Source organism: Magnolia sinica, chromosome 9, assembly GCF_029962835.1.
Source record: "Magnolia sinica isolate HGM2019 chromosome 9, MsV1, whole genome shotgun sequence".
NCBI classification, from domain to species: Eukaryota; Viridiplantae; Streptophyta; class Magnoliopsida; order Magnoliales; family Magnoliaceae; genus Magnolia; species Magnolia sinica.
Genome location: NC_080581.1, coordinates 9942875 through 9965365, shown reverse-complemented (window position 1 = coordinate 9965365; position 22491 = coordinate 9942875). Strand labels below are relative to the sequence as shown.

At 38.9% G+C, this 22491-nt stretch overlaps 1 protein-coding gene across 3 annotated transcripts; it reads right to left on the bottom strand.

Moving 5' to 3' along the window:
* Positions 1-1001: 1001 nt before the first annotated feature.
* Positions 1002-22227, bottom strand: LOC131256853 (tRNA-specific adenosine deaminase TAD3). Of its 3 annotated transcripts, XM_058257908.1 has the most exons (9): positions 21997-22207; positions 21848-21899; positions 21659-21729; positions 15054-15175; positions 12627-12709; positions 9059-9164; positions 4736-5227; positions 2397-2506; positions 1002-1828 (listed from the first exon to the last, which is right to left on the bottom strand). In XM_058257908.1, the coding sequence occupies exons 1-9, from the start codon at positions 22055-22057 to the stop codon at positions 1636-1638; spliced, it is 1290 nt and encodes a 429-aa protein (XP_058113891.1). In that variant the 5' UTR covers positions 22058-22207; the 3' UTR covers positions 1002-1635. The 3 variants fall into 3 exon arrangements, with proteins under 3 accessions (XP_058113891.1, XP_058113894.1, XP_058113893.1); XM_058257911.1 differs by lacking the exon at positions 2397-2506 and having other exon boundaries at positions 21997-22227; XM_058257910.1 differs by lacking the exon at positions 15054-15175 and having other exon boundaries at positions 9059-9100; positions 21997-22216.
* Positions 22228-22491: the final 264 nt, after the last annotated feature.

Genomic DNA, 22491 nt, shown 5'->3' with positions numbered 1-22491 from the left:
GAGCCCACTAGGATGAATGGACACTCCAGCCATTGGGCCATTCCAAAACTCAGGTGGGCCTTGAGTGGTTGATGCAATCTGGTCCAAAGATCAGACCGGATGGTTCCGTACTGCCGAATTTGATAATTGATACTAGTTGTTAGTCGAGTTCTTTTTTCTTTTCTTTTTTTTTGAAGCATCCATTTCTCATCAAATCCAATGGTCAGGATTGTCCAACACACCTGATTTTTTTTTATTGCATCACATTCATGAGTAGGATGGTTTTGGGCGTCGATATGGTGGGCCACCACACAGAAGGAACATAGAACAAGACTTGTTACTGGACAATCCAACCCGTCCAATTGGACTATACTTTTTTGTTTCGCTCGATCCTTTTTAACTGTAAATTTGCGTGGCGACTCACTAGATCAACAGCTCGACAATGTGCAGATTGAAGAGTAAGATGGTGACCGTCTGTACCAGACCTGAATCAAAGAATCAAATCCTGGCCTGTGGAGGAATACCTGTGTCCGGAGGGCTGTGGGGTCCACAGAGATGTCTGTGGCAAATCCACTCCGTCCATCTGTTTTGAAATCCCACAATAGCTCAGAATCCTAAAAATCAGGCAGATTCAAAACTCAGGTGGGCCACACCAAACAAAACAGTGGGAACAAAAACGTCCACAATTGAAACCTTCCTGGTTCTGACCATGATATTTTATATGTCATCCAAACCATTCGTAAGGTTATTACCACTCAGATAAACGGCAGGCACAAATATCATCCTGACCCAAAACTTCTATCACTCCCGGGCGTTCAATCTTCGTGTGGTATATAGCCCACATGATTTTTGGATCTGCCTGATTTTAGATTCCTATTATACTGTGTTCTTTCAAAACAGATGGATGGCGTGGATATTTCACAGACATCTCTGTGGGTCACAGGCAATTCGCTTCTGCATGTGGAGGGAGTATGATGGCATGTATATCTCAAAGCACCAAAACATGTTGCTGGTTTAGAAAATGTAGAAAAAATGTCTTTGTATTTTCCTTTTTAACTAATAATGCAGCCATGATGCTGCACGATAACATGTCAATGTTACATAGTTTTACATAACAAATGGTCCAAAATAAAAAGACCAAGACTAGCTGCTCAAAATTTCAAATGTTGAGGACTTCTCGGGTGCATTTGGATGCACTAATGAATTGAATTGACATTAGTCGTCTTAATTTCCGTCACAATAATAAACAGGACCTGGACTCCAAATTACAGTTATGTTACTTTCGAGAAACGGTAGAAAATATTATTGACTTTTTGTCAATACCACTTGAAAATGAATGTTTGCAACTCAATTCACTTGTGCATCCAAACACGGCCTAAATGTTAGTCAAGTTCAAGCTAGCATTGGCAATTAATCAAGGGCTAAAGCATTGTCCAAAACTGGTGTGTGATGCATGATGTAGACTGGTTTCAGTCATAGACACTGTATTGGTCTGATACGGCCTGAAAGGGGGTGACACGACCCAGTTTTGGTGGTGAATGATATGATATATACTTAAACCAATTTTCAATCCTTGCTGTCGCGCCCCCACTTCCTGGCATTATAATAGCCGCTTCACTGCTCCAGCACCCAAAATCCAATCTTGCTTTTGAGTGACTAAGGTTTTGAATCCATTGTGGTCAGTTCTTCAAGGACTTCCTTGGGTAACAGAACCCTGAAAACAGCGTAATGATGGTTCAAGCTTTTCTCTCCTTGCAATCTATGAACGCTGCCCAATGCACCAGCATTTGGGTTTGGAAAGGCATAAAATATGCGCCTGATTCTTTGATGAACGAGCGCCATTGCACACCTTCAGTTGTTGTGAATAATAAGCATTAGATTAACCCCCCAAAAAAATGCAGTGAATAAAATACTGGAAAACTCAAATAGACGAAATTTGAATTTTTCCGAGAGAGAGAGAGAGAGAGAGAGAGAGAGAGAGAGGACAGAATTTGAGAAAAATGGAGGCCGGAATGGCGAAAGACAGGAAGCGAAGTCCATAACTTATGATCCTCGATACAAAGTGGGCCTGTTTGGGTGTCCTCTAATCAGTAGATTGGGAATCTGCAAATCATTTCATCCGTGTTTTGAGGAAGCGAGTGTTTTCCCAACACATTTTCACCCATGTTTCATACCCCCAATTGACAAATGCAAAATCACTGGCTCCAATCAATTGCTATCACCTTTACTGTGGGGTGGGCAGCGGCCGCTAACTGAACATCAGCCAAGTGCATGGCCATCCAAACAGGTCAGCATTTGGTACACTGTCGTTCCATATTCCTTAATAGAAACCAAATTAATAGGAAAAAAATGCGAGTTGAAATAAATTATTATTATTATTTTTTTTTTAAAGTATTCCTTGATGTTCCGGAACTTACATTGTACAAGGCTCCCAGACAAGGTAGATATCATAACCAGTACATAGATAAGGCCGCATCAGTTCAGAAGGTAATTCATTCATGGAAGCATCAGAGACCATGTTATTGTCCTGTTAGAGAAAAAGACAATTTCAGGGCTATAAACTATAATCTATACATATTTTCACTGATACATGCTAACTAAACTATTGTTGCAAAGCAAGTGAAGAGGTAACCGATTCGGGTGCAGAGCGGGGAAGCTTTTGTTTCCAAATGTTATAAGCAGTGTTTTCAATAGCGAATAACATGAAGTGTGGCGTTCCCACCTCTGAAGCGTGGGGCGTAAGCTATAAAGCGTGTAGCATAAGCTACACGCTACTCGTAGATTTTTAATCAAAGTTGTGCTTGGTTGCACCAATTCATAATATTGTGAACCAAATTACACTGATTAATAATGAACTTTAACAAAATTTCATGACATTTTGTGCAACCAAACACAACCTAAAGTAATATGAAAGGGCAATGATTAAATATAAAGGTAAAGAAAGACCAACAAAACTGATTTAATATTGTTATTTATATTATTTTACTAAAAGCATTGAAAAGATTAACTAATTTTTATTGAAAAAAAAAAATGTAGCCAATTATGAAATCATTAATTATTTTAATGTTATAGTGAAAAATAACTTGTAATGTAAGCTATTTAATATGTAGCATAAGCAAATTATCATGTAGCGTAAGCTACACGCAACTTGAGTAAGTTTCATGAGTTATGTAGCATTAAAGCTAAGCTACACTACGTAACGTAAGCTACATGCTATGTACTATTTAAAACACTGGTTAAGTATAAAATGCTAGGAAGTGGGAGCTGGAGTGCGAGTCATGATTCAAAACAAGAAAAGCACCTAGTTAGAAGGATCCTGCAACTAAGAATAAAACCTTGCAAAGACATCTATCATCATCATAATCATCTCGCCTTATCTGAACTAATTGGGGTCGGCTACACAAATCATGTTCTACCATTCCACCCTATCAAAGACCGAATCCTCAAACCATAAGCCATCAAGTCTTTTCTTATTACCTTCACCCAAGTCCTTTTGGGCCTTCCCTTGCGCTATTCAAGCCTTCAACTTGAACCAATTCACTCCCTCTTAACCCATGCAATTCTTGCTCTCCGTTGTACATGGCCAAACCATCTAAGTATACTTTCCTCATTTTATTATCTACTGGTGATCTACTAAGTTCCCTCGAATGCATTCATCTCTTCTTTTATCCTGTCTTCACACCAGCATCTCAACATCCTCAATTCAGCTACATTCATCATGTGAACATGTTGCTCCTTGAACGCCCAACACTATAAAGCATGGTTGGTGTTATAATTATCCTACAAAATCTCCCCTTCAGTTTGATTGGTGCAAAATGATCACATAAAACTTCGACACAAATCTCCACTTCTTCCACCCAGCTTGAATTCTATGAGCAACATCCTCCTTGATCTCTCCACTCATGAATTATTGACCCAAGATATTAAAAATGGTCATTTTGGGGTGCTTCCTGATCGGAAATCTTAACTAATTCCTTGTTTCTACTCCTGTTGTTACTAAAACTGCATTCCATATACTCTGGTTGGTTAACCTTTAGATTCTAAAGTACCCCTCCATAGTTCTGGCTTTGTGTTTCATCTTGTCAATCAAAACTATGTCATACCTTAGGAGATGTTAGGGCAAAAAAGAAGGTAACAGAAGGATAACTTCATACAGTTAGTCATGCAAATCAATAAAGTTGTAATGGATATCATAACGCACAGATGAGCTAGAAAATGATTAACTTCTGCTAGGAGTAGAAATCCAAAAATTCTTGCTTCGGCACCCAAAGCACACCCTTTTCCGTTTCAAAAGAAAGGCAACCCACCCAGAAACCAAACAGTTGTTGATATCATGTCAAACAGATCCTAAGTGATTAAGGGAAGGGTGTATCTGGATGCTCATACCGGATCCAATTGCAAAAGTCCAATTAAATATAGAAGAAATGGCCATAACGGAGGGTGAACCATTTCAATTCATAATGAAGACCAAACTCCTAATTGCAACTCCATATGTATCAAGTTGGAACTGAAACAAATGTAATTTTATTTCAGGGGCTAGTCCCTCATAATGAACCGGGTGGGGCTAGCCCCACTTTCTCATTTCCATTTTATTGAATTGTACTATTGCAAATAGTTTTAAGGTTTACGATTCAGGGTTAGGGCCTTCTGAGAAAGAAAGAAGAAAAAATAAAAAAGATAACAAAAAGAAAAGAGAGAGCAAAAAGAAAGGAAAAAGAACTTTCCACATATGCCCAAGCAGGGAGAAGTAAATTACACTGGAGAGCTGAGTCTTCTGCCTTTTTGCCGGTAAGCTCATAGAAGAAGATTCCAAATGGTCATCCATCTGACTGGACTGACTTTCTGAAGGTTCCAAACTGGGGAATAGCTGCATGTCCCTAGCAGCAGCATACTCAATCGCAACTAAAGCAGCATGTCGTAAAGGATGCCATGAGAAAGAATTCCCGCATTTTACGAGGGTATTCTTAGTATATGGCAATTGTCCGGCCCATCCCCAAGGATGTAGACAAGAAACACTAGAATATGCACCTGTTTGATCGTCATTCATGCAATTTAAGTGAGGAGGACCATTGCTGGTTGCTTCTGTTGCATCAGAGTGATGGGAGGGAATGATTTCAGCACATCTGATGCAGTTAAAATTTTCTAAGCTGCTTTTGTTTGGGGGACCGGGCCATAAACATGTTTGGTCACTCGCACTTGCAATCACCTGCCTAATTGAAGGATCCACTATTACTGCTGCATTGACTACCTGCAAATTGAGGAATCCAAAACATTGTTTATCAAGGAGAAATAGCAAAAACTATGCACAAGACAATCAGAAGCAGTAGCCTAAAGTCATGATAATGCAAGACATTTAGCAAATTGGTCCAATGTAACATATTGCAAACGGGCATATCTAAACTGAGACACTTAAATTGCATGCATGGCACAACAGTCCATAATTTAGACTGCTCATTCGATGGTCCCATCATGAATGGACCACTCTCCGCAAGTTGCATAAATAGTACAATCCTACCAAAGAATCAATGTACATTTTCCCATTCAATACCAGTTCCTAAGATTTCATTTCCACATCCATTTGTACACTACTAAAGAGATAATTAAAGATCATTCGATCAGTGAAACTTTTCAACCATAGCCAATTCCGGATGCCAATGACCTGTCAGGATCTCTGTCAGTTGTCTCCATGTCAAATTTTTGTAGAAGTTCACAATAAGCACCCATGAATGGCGATCAAATGACCTAATCTTTTGACAGTTGAGTAAGATATTAGCAGTGTCTTCCAATTCTAAGCTATGATTCTTTTCACACAGAGCTCTCACAAGGACCCAATTTGTTTCTTTTCACGCTAGAATGTGTTTCCAAACCTGTCAGCAGTGATTCTAATAGTGGGCTATTGGACCCCCAGGATATCAATGCCATGCTTTTCTGTGTTAAAGAAAGAATCCATTTATCTTCCGAAGGGCATGTTTGGACTGAGGAATCCTCGGTGTGGGATTGGAATGCTCAAATCATTATGTAACGATTATTCCCCAACAGAGATTCCATATTTAGGGGCCTTACTCAGAGATGAAGTGAAAACCTCATATTCCTTACACAATGGTCACCATGTGTCTTATGCTTGGGAATCCCATAGTATAGAAAAGGCTAATGATTGCTTGGTGGATCCATTACTTTCTTTGCTATCCAAACAATACAAAAGGTCACATTGATGAAAAGCCTTTTCCATTTCCCTGGATTTTGAGGCTTTTCGCATATCCAAAAATGCCGAGGGGAAACATTGTACGCAGCACATATAGAACTGCTTTTTTTATTGGTAATAAGATTGTATTCGAAAGGAACAATATACAATGCATCTTACAATTGAAAATAGCTCTCTTGGAACCAACTCTCATCTATACCAAGGTATTCAATAGTAGCAGTAAGTTACTAACCATGTGGCGCATGCTAGAATACCCTTTTTCTCTCTTATACAGTTGCCTATAGACTCCTGAAATAATGTGCAACTGGACCACTTGTCTATAAGAGCCCCCTGATTAAGTTTGATGGAGCTACAGTCCAATCAAACCATTGACATGACCCAAAATAGCCATTAGGACCTTTGATCTGTTTCAGATGCGGTCCAAACCTTCAATTTGGACAGTTGGATGGTCTTGATATTCAATCTGGGGCGGTATAAGCCAGATCAGTAGCTTGAACCCTTGGATAGGCCCATCAGTAATCTGAATCCTTAAATGGGTTTACCAAACAATTAGCCATGGGCATCAATCAGATGATTGGGTAGCCTAGCTACATTAATCTCTAAGGCACGTTATGCAACAGTTGCTAATAATCTTCCTCCTGTTCCATATACGACCAACTATTAGCAAGGTTCTAACTTCTAAGACTCGGTTTCTACAACCAACTTGTTCAGTATTGAGTTGATTCGCAGCAGAAGAGTTGGGATGACTTGGCTGAGTTTGATTGAGTCAACCCCTATGTCTCATTTTATAAGGAAAAAGAAAATATGTGTAGAAATTTATTTATTTTTAATGTTAAAAATGATACCTAGGTTAATACATGACCTAAAGATATAATAAATGTCAACTTATTGTGTTGAATAGGTGTCTGATTAATAAAATCTAATATAGTCTCACAATACAGTATTTTAAAGCATTTTTTAATAAAATAATTTTTATTATATTAATAAATTTATGGGACTTAGAAAGGGAACCCCTTGATCTCTTTTTTCAGAAAATTAAATAAGTAAACCCCTTGAAGATGGAGTTGCATAGTTTTTTAATAGGTGAGTGGGGTTGCATAAAATGATTTGACTACGAAGGTACATGTTTCTTCTGGCCATCTATAGTAGCTACCCTCTCTCAGACTACGAAGGAACTTGTTTCTTCTGGCCACTACATCTATAATCACCACCCTCTCTCAGACTACAAAGGAACCTGTTTCTTCTGGCCACTAGACTCCATAGCAGTCACTATCCCTCTCAATATGAAAACATCTTCAAATGCAGAGAGACAAGCAATCAATCTCCTCCTCCCTCAGATTGGCCACCACACCAGTCTCTCCTCCTCGTGGCTGAAACACTGATTAACTCCTTTAAGTTGAGACATGTGAATTAATCATGGGTCCAACAAGATGGTTTTTTGTTCATTACAAAAATTGGAAATAACAAACATGAACAAATAGTATAGCATCATGCATTAATATAAATCACAAGTTACCCCGTGTTTTAAATAGTGAACAGCATGTAGCGTAGCATTCACCCCTCTGAAGAGTGAGGCGAAAGCTACACGCTCCTAAATTTTTAATCAAGGTTGCGCTTAGTTGCACCAATTTTATAATATTCTGCACCAAATTAGACTGATTAATAATGAAATTTAACAAAATTTCATGATGTTTGGTGCAACCAAACGCAACCTAAAATAATATGAAAGGGCAATGATTTAAGTATAAAGGTAAAGAAAGAGCAATGAAAATAATTTAGTATTCTTAATTATATTATTTACTAAAAGCATTGAAAAGATTAACTAATTTTTATTAAAAATAGAAAATTGTAATAAATCATTGAAAATATTAATTGATTTTGATATTGTAGTGAAAAATAACTTGTAATATGAGCTAAATAGTGTTTTGCGTAGTCTATGTAATTCATGAAAGGGGAGAGATTGAGATGGATGGTGCCCATAGAATTCAAGCAGGGTGCAAGAAATGGAGATGTGCCTCTAGAGTATAATGTGATCATCATGTACCACTAAAACTGAAAGGGAAATTTTATAGGATGGCTATAAGACCAGCCATACTTTACGAGACAGAATGTTGGGCACTTAAGGGAGAACATGTTCATAAGACGCGTGTAGATGAAATGAAGATGTCGAGATGGATGAGTGGCAAGATAAAGAAGGATAGAATTAGAAATGAATGCATTAGAAGGAATTTACAAGTAGCACTAATACGTAACAAGATGGGAGGAAGTAGATTAGATGGTTTGATCATGTGCAGTACAAACCAAGAACTGTGCCAGTTAGAAGTGAGTCAGTACAAGTTGAAGGCTCCAAAAGGGCAAGGGGAAGGCCTAAAAGGATGTGAGTCAGTAGATTAGATGGTTTGATCATGTGCAGTACAGACCAAGAATGGCGTCAGTTAGAAGTGAGTCAGTACAAGTTGAAGGCTCTAAAAGGGCAAGGGGAAGGCCCAAAAGGATGTGGGTGGAGGTTGTAAGAAAAGACTTGGGCCCTTGAAGTGGCTGACCCCAATTAGTTGGGATAAGGCCTAGATGATGGTGATGATGGCCTCACTAAAATCGGGATTGCAAAAAAAACCCCCACTAAGAGTTTGTTTCTGCAACTCAAGCTTTGTAAAAGAAAATTAGTCAAAATAAAAAAGGATGCCAACACGTTATCAGTGAGTACCGTGAAAACCAGATTTCCTTGAAACCAAGTTTTGTAGTCCAAACTAGGCATTGGAGATTGCAATAACATCAACTGTGCAAGGAAACAAAATCTCTCTGGTAAACAATAAATATTAAAGGATGCCAAAGTAAAAGAATGCATGACGCATGCGCATAATCATTAGAGAAACATACCTGACCACCAAGATGACCAGACTTGGTTAATTTGATTGCAACCTTCATAAAATTGAAGATTGATTGTGAGTCCTCTTCGCTAAATCCAGTAATGCCATCAATATTGCTGCAGTTGCAATAAAGCACTAATTTAAAATGTACCAAGAAAAGAATTAGCGTATGTGTAGAATTCAATTTACCATTTCAATAACAACAAGATATCGAAAGATCCTTAAGATTGCTTTGTTATCTCAATGGTGTTTCTTTGAATTTTTCGGAACCTTCGAACAAATTGATAGACATTTCAATGACAATTTTGGTTTCGGAAAATTCCTTTTTCCGTACTTTAGTACTTAATCTTAGGGCCTGTTTGTTTTTCAAAGAGATGGTAAATACACGGTAAACAGTAATTCCCCCTATTTCACGTGTTTGAAAATTCATAGGAATTCGTGTCTTTGAAATTGGTTCAAAAGAGGTAACTTTAATTTTTGAACCACATGATAATGCATATGATATATCCATTCCATCCATCTGTTTTACTACAATATTTTGAAGCATGAGACAAAAAATGAAGTAGATCCAATACTTAAGTGGCCCACGCCAAAAGAAACAGTAGCCCCACAAAGTTTTTAACGGTCAGTATTCAATTTCCTTTTTCGTATGACGTGGTCCACCTGAGTTTTGGATATGCCTCATTTTTTTAGTCATGCTATAAATTCAACTGGAATAATGGATGAATGGTGTGGATAAGCAAAATGCATCACAGTGGGACCCACGGATATTTTGCAATATTCTTGGTTTTTGTGTCAAAAAGTACGAGTCAAATCAGGTATGATATAAATGCACAGGGAAATAATAATTATTTTTTTACACGGTATTTACCATTTCACCTGGAAATCAAACAGGCCCTTAAGGGGGGTATGTCACAGATGCCATGGATAAGAGGAAAACTTGAGAAGCTCACGGACTCTTGGAGATGGAGATCCACACTCCGTCATCTCCAACTTAAATGTATGGCACATGTCCAGGGCAATAAAAAAGTGTTGATCTGGTGCAGCAAAGGCAGACCATAGCCTTTTCTTATTGATAACAAAAGCTTTATTCAGTAAGAGAGTGTACCGGATCAAACATGGATCAAAGACTCTCCTACACAAATATCCAATTTAAAATAACCTTTTTGGGCAAGAGTGGTTGTGATGCCATGCTTCTCTAAAAGTCACAATCATTGTCGCAAATATACTGATATTTTAAAATTCTCGCGATATTTCCACAAAAATTTGAAAAAACGATATTGCTGTGATAGCATCGCGATATTTTCAAAATGTCTCCAGTTTTTTGTGATTTTATCACGAAATTATGCTAATTTAACAAGACAATATATTTAAATGTTAAAAAATCCATTTTGAACTTATATGTTTAAAATTGTTAAATTATTTATTAATTTATAATAAATATTCTTTAATATTTTATGTTCAGCAAGATTTTCCCGATATTATCATAAGAAAAACATCCAAATAGGAATATCTCCTGAGATAATCCCATCAGAGAAATTGCCAAGAATGACATTTGTCACTATTGTAACAATGATGGGTAATCTTAGCCATTCGATCAACACCATAGCTCTTTTCTTGTTCTGGCTCAACTTTTCTGCCATCCATATCCTGACATCAATGGCCAAGATTGATAGGTAAAATTTTATTATTTAGAGTCATTTCTAGTGGTGATCCACTAGATCAATGGTCCCTATTTCCCTAGAAGTGCCACATGCTAGTGGAGATGCTATTCACCAGCTAGCCTCCATCTCCAACAGGCACTTGCAAACCTCTCAACAAATCCTCCATATATAAATAGGATTTGTTGGGATCCAAGTTCGCAACATGGATTGCACAAGGGCCAAACAGTTGAGATCTGAATTAGTTATTGAATGTCACTGCAACAGTACTAGTAAGATGCACAGGTTTCATGCAGAAGTGTTACTAAAGGAAGGTTTTGTTTCCTTTTCCATCATTTTTGGCTACTCCTTACTCTACTCTTCCAATTTTGGAAAAAAAAAAAGATTCTAATGATATATATTTGAGAAATGTTTTACCAAAAAAAAATGAGAAACATCATTTGTGGCCCTCCACCTTAGTGAGAGGACCAAGGTATGCAAACCTCTCAACAAAGCCTCCAAATGTAAATAGGATTTGTTGGGATCCAAGTTCGCAACATGGATTGCACAAGGGCCAAGCAGTTGAGATCTGAATTACTTATTGAATGTCACTGCAACAGTACTAGTAAGATGCACAGGTTTCATGCAGAAGTGTTACTAAAGGAAGGTTTTGTTTCCTTTTCCATCATTTTTGGCCACTCCTTACTCTGCCCTTCCAATTTTGGGGAAAAAAAAAAAGATTCTAATGATATATATATTTGAGAAATGTTTTACCAAAAAAAAATGAGAAACATCATTTGTGGCCCTCCACCTTAGTGACAGGACCAAGGTATGCAAAAACGGTTATGTAATGGCTGTTACAGTCTTACGCAAAGGTAAATGTGGCCACTGTTACGCATTATGGGGTCATAACGGCCGTAATGGACATGTTATGGCCCGTTACGGGCCCGTAACACCCCATTATGGGGCCGATACAGAATTTTTTTTCCAGAAAAAAAAAAAGTCATAACAACTGTTAGAGCCCGTACCATAACGGTAACGGTGGTGCCCATTATGGCCACCATTACCATTACAGAATACCATGGAGAGGACTCTTCCATCCAACATGTCACTCCCACATTCAGACCTCCTCTCGCTCCAAAGTCCTACCACCAACTGCCCCAGCACGATTCCATCAAGACTACCTTTAACTAAATCAATTCTCTTCTATTTATAGCTATTTGAATTAAGGTTTTTTAATTGGCAGTGTTCTAAATTTTTATCAACGCAACAAGGAGTTTGGTTTTCTATTTTAGCAAGCACAAATATTTTAAAATCTTTAGTTACTATCATTTTACAACATAGCTTCTAATATGCTTCCATCCTGAATTTTCCCAGAAGCATTGCTTCCCCAGGCCCAGTCCTACTTCATGCAACTAAGCTCCCCACCACGACTCCTGTCTACACCTTACATATGAAGTGTCAGGACAGCTTCCTAGGTGGGCTGCCACGTGTGCAGCATAGCCGTAAAAAGTGGCATCTGTATATCCTGATTCCCGTGTAACCAGTTCATTTTTTTCCATTTGAAATGGGGAACATTGATCACTGTTGTAACCATACATACATAGGCCACTTACCTAGAAGCTAGGATCATCTGATGCCGAAACATATCAGATATAGTCCATCCATGTGGTGGCTCACAACATCATTCAACACAATAATAATACATGTGCAGGGCAAGTCGTGTGGAGAGTCACAATCTCATCAAAGAACTGGTAGTCAGTAACAGTAACAAGTCATGCCAGCACACCCCACAAAAATTAAAATATAACACTGTTTTACTAATGAAACATGATGGCCCCATAAATGCAACAGAAAATCCAATGGAACTGTATAACATTTTGTATGAAAGTAAACAAAATTCTTCGCAGAAATAGAAAAAACGGAAGTTGAAATTACTATGTCGGTGGGTGATAAGAAGTTGGCCAAAGCTTGCACTGTTCTTCCCATTCCTCCTTTGATGAAGCTGCATACTTTGCGACCTGGGAGCAATTATTTCCACAATCATCAAAACACAGCAATTTATTTGATAGATAATATGAAGCCGGTTATATATATGTTTATATATATATATATATATATATATATATATAGAGAGAGAGAGAGAGAGAGAGAGAGAGAGAGAGAGAGAACATGAGAATAACACAAGAAAATCTAACGTTTGAATTATACACACACACACACAGAGAAGATGAGAATAACACAAGAAAATTTAACGTTTGAATTATGTAGGTAGGCACTGTAAGGTTCAATCTTCATAATAGGCACACTATAGACAACATGGTTTTCAATGAAACATCAGTGACAATCATGTTCATTATCTCAAGGAATGATGGATTCAGGATTCCAGTTCAAGATATTAAGAATAACCACTCCCAACTCCATCCCAATAGAATATGGAAGTTTCAATTTAATCAACAAAATATCAGAATGGATATAGAAAATGTGAGGAATTACAGGCAAGGTATTCAATAATGGTAACGGTAGCTGTAATAGTCACAACAGTGGCCATTACAATACGGGCCATAACAGCCATTATAGCCCTGTAACATTCAAACAAATTTTAAAGGAATAAACTGTAATGGCCCCGTAACGGACCATTATGTGGCTGTAACAACCTTTTTTACTTTTTCTTTTTTTTGAAGACACAGGATGTCCCCGCCCCTTTTGAGGCGAGACTATTCCCTGCGGATACACGCAATCACCCACAACCATGTGTATCAGATAATGCCAAGGAGGGGAATTGAACCCACACCTGTAGGGAGCAAACCCACAGTGATGGCCGCTCGCCCAAACCTTGTTGGGTAGCTGTAACGACCATTATGAGCCTTCCAAAATAGGCATTACAGCCCCTTAGTGCATAATGGTTCCCGCCATTACCCTTATGTAACGGCCGTCACGTAACCTTCTTTAGTGCCTTGATTATGGGAGCTCCAACGAATGTACAGTTTTCGGAGGCTCCTAATTCCATACGTGTGGAGCCCATTGTTCAATGATTCAAATCATTATCTGATGGGCTCCACCATGTGTGAGGGATGCCCCAAAAAGCTCCCAGATGGGAAGATCCTATGCCTTCAACTGATAGCCTACAAATAGAAGATAAAGAAAAAATACAGCATCCACATCGAAGGGAAATGAAGGCTAAAAGAATAAAATTTTCCAATGTGGGAGATTTTGGCCAACCTCCACCCACAGTGGGGCCCATCTGATTTCCTTTTACCAAACAGGGGGGGACCCATCTGATCAACAGTATGGATCACAGAACCATGGGCCCACAATGTACAGGATTGGGAACCTCAGCAAACTCTAGATTTCCTGAGGCTCAGTATCCTATGGTTCTTCATAGACAGAACTAATCAACAATCCAAATAACAAAAGCAAAAAACCATGTGAAAGATTGCTCATTCTAAGGATCAAATCTTAAAGCAACATAGCATCATTGGAATCTTAAAGCAACATAGCATCATTGGAGTGGGTTGCTTTGAAACTTAAACTAATGCATGCTCCCATCTACAAATTCACATTCAAAGAGTACGAACTGGGTATATTCATCTTGAGCAAATTTCATGGAAATGTTCAAGCAGTACTGCTCCAACGCAGAAGAAACCTAAATAGCAGATTTCATATGGAAGTGGGTGACCCTGCTGTAGAAGGACAACAAGAGATTCATGCATTGCTAGCTATGTATCCCTATACAATTTGCCATATACCTTTTCAATCAGAGATGGTGTTTTTAACACTGATTAAAGATAAGGTTTCTCTACTTCCATCACCCATAATTGTTTGTAGGATGGTGGAAGATGCGCTTCAACAACAAAAATGGGAACCTGCAGCTTTCTGTTGCCTCAATTAACTTTCCTTGAGGTAATGAACAGAATAAAAAAAAAAAAAAAAGGTATGAAAAATAATCTTCCCTTCTCCTGGGCAAGCAATCAAATGAATTGCACATCCCAAGCATGTAATTAATTTGCACCATTCATATACACATACACAGTATTAGTGTCGTTGCATAGCAAACAGGCTAGAATGAGCACGAAACCATGATCTCCTGTTACAAGAACATAAATACAGTAGTCTGTCCTCATTCAAAATGATCACAAAAAAAAGTGGGACTAGATAATCATATTTGAAACAATTCATAACCTCGCTAGAAATGGCAAATATACAAGGCATGTTATTGAAAGAAACCACAAGATAGAGAATTTAAAACTAACAGATAGGAACAGACACCAACATGTCATATCCTATCATAAACATCGGTATTATGCATATTGATATAATTGATGATTCCAGTACAAGATTTATGAGAGAAGGAAGGCGACCCACTTTTGTGACAAAGGGATGTAATTTGTATTCTTTTATCAGCTCAAGTACATCATTCGGTATGTTGTCCAACTGATTATCTTGTCCAAGGGAAAGACATAAAACCACTGATAACTGAGCTTTCCCTGCCAAACAATAAAAGTGTGATGATATTCCAGAAAGGTAATTACGATAGACTCAACCATTTGTAAAACAAAATCACGGATGCATGCAACAACCAAAACTGTCGTCTTGATTTCGTCCTGATACATGATTCCGTTTCTACACTATGTTAATAAACGCCATAAAGTCGCTGCATAGTGTCTGTCATAGTGCAAGAAATTCAAGATCAAATGATTATAAACAAAAAAGAAGATCACTTTAGGTAAAGAAATTTTCAAGATCAAACGATACCCAAAAAAAAAAAAAGAAAGAAAGAAAGAAAGAAAGAAAGATCACTCTATGTTTCACCAGCTTCCATCATTTATTAACTGCACAGGCTCTACTCGGTAGGGCCATCAATGGGTCTGGCTCAGGCTGGGTTGAGCTGTTCGAGCCCGCCCATAAAGTAAAACCCATGCCAAGCCCAGCCCGGGCCATGATGGACCAAAACAAATAGGCCTGAGCCCAGCCCATGATGATTCTGCACTGGCTCTTCTCAGTAGGGCCATAAATGGGACAGGCTTTGGCTCAGTTGAGCTGTTCAAGCCTGCCCATAAAGTAAAGCGCATGCCCTAGCCCAGCCTGGGCCATGATGGGCCAAAAGAAATAGGCCCTAGCCCAGCCCATGATTATTATATGCATGGCCAGAGCCTGAGCAGCCACCCACTTTTGTGTTATAGTGTACAGAATGCCAAACTCTTATTCCTAGCCTATACCAACAGTAAGATCTCGACAAATCTATAGGACTCGAGCTGCACACAAAATAGTCCACAAATCCTGCTCTTTCGGGATTAGTAATGTTGGCGACTATATTCATGCCATATTCCAAAACCAATACATGTAAATCTGCAACATAGGCATAATGTATTCCCCTCTTTTGGTCTTTGTTCCCACATCATTGCTTCTACAAGTATTATTTCTTGAGCTTTCTAATTTTGTGGTTTTTTTTCTTCGTTAAACATCCAATCCAGGTGGCTTTCTTTAGCAATCCCACTCTGCATTCATTTTTGGACCTATGTCCATTTTATCATTTCTTTTATAGTTCATTCCAGGTTGTTTTACCTTGGGAAAGAAGAATCCAGCAGGCAACTCCAGTGCAAGAGGAAGATCTCCTGCATGCATGATAGATGCCCTTTGAAAGCATAGTTCAAAAACCAAAAAACTAGACTAAACTCAATGTTCAGCCAGGTCGGGTGGACTCGAATACTCGACTCAACCCAACTTGACTCAATATTTAATCATTATAATTCAAATTTATTAGTAATAGTGATTTATATTCCATATAGAAATAGTATATGTAATATAAAATAGTTTTTTTTTTTTGTCAAATGACTATATAATGCACTAGTTAAGTGCATCTCTGACTATTGCTGAGGTCAAGGGTTCAATCAATTACTTCCCTCCCCCTTCACGTTTTATTAATGTCTACCTGTGACTCACCACATAACTCAGTTGAGTCGATGAGAGAGAGACATGTCGAGTCGACTGAGAGGTCAAGCCAACTCAACAAGTCTTCTCGAGTCGGGATCAAGTCAGACCCAGTTCTGCGTTCTCAGCAACTTGCCTCGAAATCTCTCTGAGTTGAGTCAACTCAGCTAATTTCAAGTCGACTCAGTGAGTTTTAGATCTATGTTTGAAAGTCCCTTTTAAGTTGTGTGAAAGCATAAATGATGCCCTGGCCATCTGCCTTTCGTTCTATGATCTAGTAATTTCAATTAGATGATGTGTTGATGTCCCATTTCTTTGCTGCACATTGCTTTAGTTCAACAGAACTTAGTCGCGTATTTGAAATTTTCCGATGAACAAGATTAATAGTAAAAAAGTTCGGCTCTTGTGAGTTGCAAAATTTTCCTGATAGGAATGAATTTTCAAATTATCAATGGTTTCTAAATATTTCTAGCTGATAGAGTGCCATTTCTGTCTAATGTTAATTAGGTAACCACTTCTAACAGTAGCAAGATTTTTTTTTTTATTTTATTTTATTTAGGTATTGTTATGTTTTAAAACAATTTTCAGGCCGATGGCTTAGGCACAGTATGCCAATCCTTTCAATTTGTGCAGGTGGGCCCATGGTTCAATGATCCAAATCATTGGCATGATGGGCCTCACTGTAAATAGCCCATGCACCAAAAAACCCCATATTGAAAGATACTAGCTGAGGAATTTTTTGCCTTCTTTCAGTTGAATCTTGAATGTGAATCTTTGCTGCATTTTCTTTCCCAATCATATGTTTTTTGGTCAACTATAGAAGGTATGGGATTTTCCATCAGGAAATTTGTCATACATTAGTCATCTAAGGTGACACCGATCATATCAATTGTTTGAATCTCTGAACCATGGCCCCAACATGTACAATGAAAGCCAGAAAGGTACTGTACAATCTCTCAGCCAAGTATTGTATAATTCCTTTACTAATATATCTAAGTGTGCATGTAAGTGTGTGTGTGTGTGTGTGTGTGTGTGTGTGTGTGTGTGTGAGCACATGTAGCCATTGCACCTCTGTCCCATTGACTATCAACATTATCAATCTCCCAAGTAAATCTACTGAAATCAGGACTCAAAACATGACTGAGTTAATAAATTTGGCTAGGATTCGAGCACCACGTCCCAAAAATTTGCTCACTTTCTGATTTTATTTCGTTTTATTATTTTCCATGAGGTAGTTGTTTGACTCGATAATCAGCATATCGAATATGTCACCAATTCAGCTAGGTATCTAAACAGAGTAAAAACCAGGCAACGAAAATACATACATTCAATTCAATAAATTCTGCAAAGAGGAATTCAGAATACACATCCTGCACCTTCCACAATATATGCGAGATTTCATTCTGGCAAGCAGCGCACATGGTTTGGCAATCCATACTCTGCTGCATCCTTCCGTGGATAGACCACGGCCCAATAATCTCCCAACTGAGCTACTAATCTGGGGACCTTTTCAGCTGAATATGGACTGTTGCTGTATTTCTCTTATCAACCATGTATTTGTACGCCAAAAATTAAAAAATTGAAATTGTCCTATCAATGGGATTTTGGGGCATGGTGATGAGATTTTAAGCCCCTCAACATCATGCAGTGAATAGTCTGGAATTTGATGCAATCAATTCCAAGCACAGCAAGATGAATAACAGTCATATAATTTTTGTATTTAAGAGTATAAACGTGAAAAATGTAAAAATATACATTTGAATGTAAAAATATGCCTTTGAATCAAGGAAGGAGGAGAGTAGGAGGAAGATCAAGCTACAACCTTTTGCAGAGCTCTAGCCTCCAAGGAGAATTCACCCCCAATCACTAGTTGCCCACACTTCTACGTTTGACTACCTTAAAACCCTAAAGAGAGAAGGAGAGAAGTGAGAGAGTGGAAAGCATCACCCGCCTTGCACAGGAGATCCCTTTGGATACATATATATAGGTATCCCAAGGGGCACAGACCCATGGGCCTCTTATTGGTCGTTTGCATGTGGGTCATCACCAACCACTTAGCACACATCCATTCGCATAGGTGGGCATAGGTGGGCTCACATTATTGTTAGGCCCTACAGTGGGCGTAGGTGGGCATAAGTGGGCTGTGGGCCTAGGTGCGCCATGAGCCTACATTAGTTTTGCCCAGGTTTGAAAGAACTCGTCCTTGAGTTGGAAACCAATTTTAACCCTTGGACTTGTAATACCTCTACGACAAATCTTGTTATTCTTTGGTGGAAGTTGATGGTACAGTCCTAAACATTGCCTTGGCATAACCTTTGTTGGAGTCTATTATAGATGGTGTCTCTTTCGCTTGCACTTTTGTGGATGCCAAGTTGTTTATTGTAACTTTAAAATTCTTCATGGATCTTGAAACATTTACCTCATATTTTGTGCACTGTCATCTTTTGAAAAGGTGGTTCAATTTGAGGGTTGAGGCCCATTGGCATGTCTATAAATGTGACTACCACTATCAGCGGATCCCTCAATTAATCCATTGGTGAATTCAAGTGTAGGTCCAACTTTAACGCATCGATCACTTAATATATCAACTATTCCTAGGACTTTGTGGGTCTCTTTATCATTTCCGGAATTTCTACCTCAATTCCGGGTTTCTTGTCACATTCCAACAATTAAAGGATTCAATCATTGGTATCTTCATAAGATGAGGTTGCCCGTTGTTTGTTAGGACCTTGGTGGGGACCTTCTCCTATGTGTCCTTATGCTCCAACTTTAGTCTCCGGTTTTCCTCCTCACTAAAGCTCCCCCACTTGATTAGTGAGATTGCCTACCGCATGCATGACCTGATCTCCCTGTTATGCGAGTGCATAGATCAATTGGATTAGTTGCATAAACTCTTCTTGTGCCACCCCCTTCAAAGCCCTTAGGAGATGATGTAAAGTCGGCAATTCTCCAATGATCACCCGCTCTGATACGAAAATGATTTAACCCGGTTATAGAGTCAATGTGTTCACGACCCCCGAATCGCAAAGAAAAGGATAAGAGTACACCCACTAGAATGATGGAGTAGAGAAAGGAGAAATAACATTATTAATATGAAACTTCTTTTACAATATCTAAGAAAAACTCACACTTAGAAAAGTATTGGAATGACTACTTCCTAAACCCTCCTTTTATAGACTCTAAGGGCCCATTTGGATGGCACCAAATAAGTTACTTTTTCTACTTACAGCAGTAGATAAATAACTTATTTCAGATAAGTTTGGTTTATGATTAGATATAAGTAACTTTTTTACTTAAAATTACTTAATCAGTTCAGTTTTTAAAAAAATAGCTTTTCTACTTTTCATGAGTTGTTGAAGAGAAGCATAAGGAGAGACAAAAGAGAGGAGAAGCTAAATAAGTATGTTGTTTACCAAACATAGTTATCTACTTAATAACTAGAAACTAAGATAAGCTACTTGAGGCATAAGTAGCTTCTCTTAACTAACTTACAATCCAAATGCTCCCCAAGTGAATCTCTAATGAGAATCCCCACAACTAACGGATTCATTTCAAATCAATCATAAGTTATTCAAATCAATCTAATCTACCTAAGATGGTAAAGCCTAACAATAATAAAAGCAAATATAGAAAATCCTAACTATATCTCTAAACTAGGCCCATATCTTCAATCACATCCCCCTTATATCTTCAATCCTTAAGTTATGCTCCCAAATCTATAATAAACAGTCTATGGGCCAACATTATTGTTAGATCCAGCAGTGAGCCATCGACCTAGGTGGGCTATAGGTGTAGGCAGGTCATGGGCCTGCATCAAGGACTCACCCCACTTAATGATCTTAAAACTCTACCGTTGAATCTGTGACGGGTCACTACCAAGAGAGAACACGTTTACTTCAAACCATAAAACACATGTTTGCTTTTATAAAATCATTTTAACAAAACTTTTGGATCCAAAAGACTGCATGAACTCATGACTAGCTGGGCCTGACAATCAAAGATCCCAACCAAGTGGTATTTCATGTTGAAATGGTCTGCAACCAAGACTTCATATTGTGGATCCTTTATTGAACTATCACAGGGCTACACGTTTCCCCTCAGGTGACCCAATTCACATGCATAAGCTATCCCCAGCTAGAGAATCACAGCATGTGCCAAAGCCACCCCTGATAAGTCTCCATTACTACCCAGGTCTAAGGATACATGGATAGGCTGCTTGAAAGTGTCTGCTCCAATAATAGGACCTAGGAGCATTCCTTATATAATCACATGTTCAATATGCCAACTACCGATATTGTGCATGGGTGTGGATTAGGTGTTACCCCACCGTGGCGCCATTTCATTTTTGTGTAGATGCTTGTCAGAGAAGGGCCGAGTACGTACTCGACCTAACAATCTTTTTTGAAAGTTGGTGGGCCCCTTCTGACAAGCTTCAGTAGGCGAATGAAATGATGCCACGTGAGGGTAACACCGAGTTCAATGTTACCCAGTAAACATCGAATCCATTCCCATTGTGCACACTTGTGCTAATATGAGTACCCAACTCAAGTTGCCGAGATAAGGCCAACACTGCTTATGCGGGCATCCAGTCACACAAAAGTTTTGCACATGTACTACCTAAGCACATGAACACTATTTTCATGTTGTGACATTGGCATAACTACATGCACAGGACCTGAAACACCACTCATGAGGGACTACATGGATCTAGCCATGATATGAATTCGAGCACATCCAAAAAGATGCAATTTGAGTACATATGCTCCCAGATAGTAACTGTGTTGCATTGATCAATAGAACAGTAATGCACATCATGGCTTAAGTGGGAGGCTTTCAAGGGCAGAAAACAAAGACATAGTTCATCAACAGTGGGATGCAATGGACCAATGGTCTGGATTACCAGGCAATGGACCCCACTCATCAGAATTGAAAACCCGCATATATCGCGGAAAGATGCAGGTTATGTATCAGATAATTCCTCTTCTCTAAAACCCAAGTTAAAAAATCAATCAAATGCTTTAAAAAAAAAAAAATCAGACCTTCGGCAGCCACCTTCCGTACCCGCTTAACATGCCGAAGATTTTCAAGTGGAGATACTTGATTCAACTTCCTATCAATTCACAAAAAGACCGAAGAAAAAAATCCAATCGAGAACATTCTGAGCTCGAAGCAGATTGAATGTTGATAAAATCAAAATAAATAAATCCACGTTTGAAGCAAAAGCTGACCTCACCAGAGTGTTGGCAAGCTTAGGCTCAATTTGCGAAGCAAAGATATCAACTGATACAGATACAAAGGGAGAGTGTGAATGGACGATCAGGATTCCGTCTGAAGTTCGTAAGATGAGAGAGAGAAAGAGATGGGATGAGATTGAAACCTGTCGATTGCTGTTTTGAGTGCTCTGCCTTTTCTGGGATGTGAAGGATTTGCCAGTTCATGGTTTTGGGATTTCACAGAGAGAGAGAGAGAGAGAATCCGTTGAAGTTGGGATCTGTATTGGATCCGGCAGAATGGACGGTTAGGATTTGTCGACCGTTGATGAGGTTTGCGAAGGGGCTTAGGAAGAAGAAGAAGTAAAAGTCGTATATGCTCGTCCTCAAGAAGGGTGAAATTTGGGCGGGTCGGGTCGGGTCGGGTTGAGGGTCAACCGGAATCAACCCGTGACCCGATCCGACCGAGTTTTCGAACCTAACTCGTTTCGGGTTGGATCGATTTAGGTCGGGTTGCGCTGGGTTGACAACGAAGGTCGCATTGTCTGGATTGCTGGCAAGAGATGGACCCGTCACGCAAATCTGCTGGACCCACAGACGTCAGTGGGCCTTGGCCGATTAGCGTACGTTTGGATCGCGCAATGTCGACTTGGATAGAAACC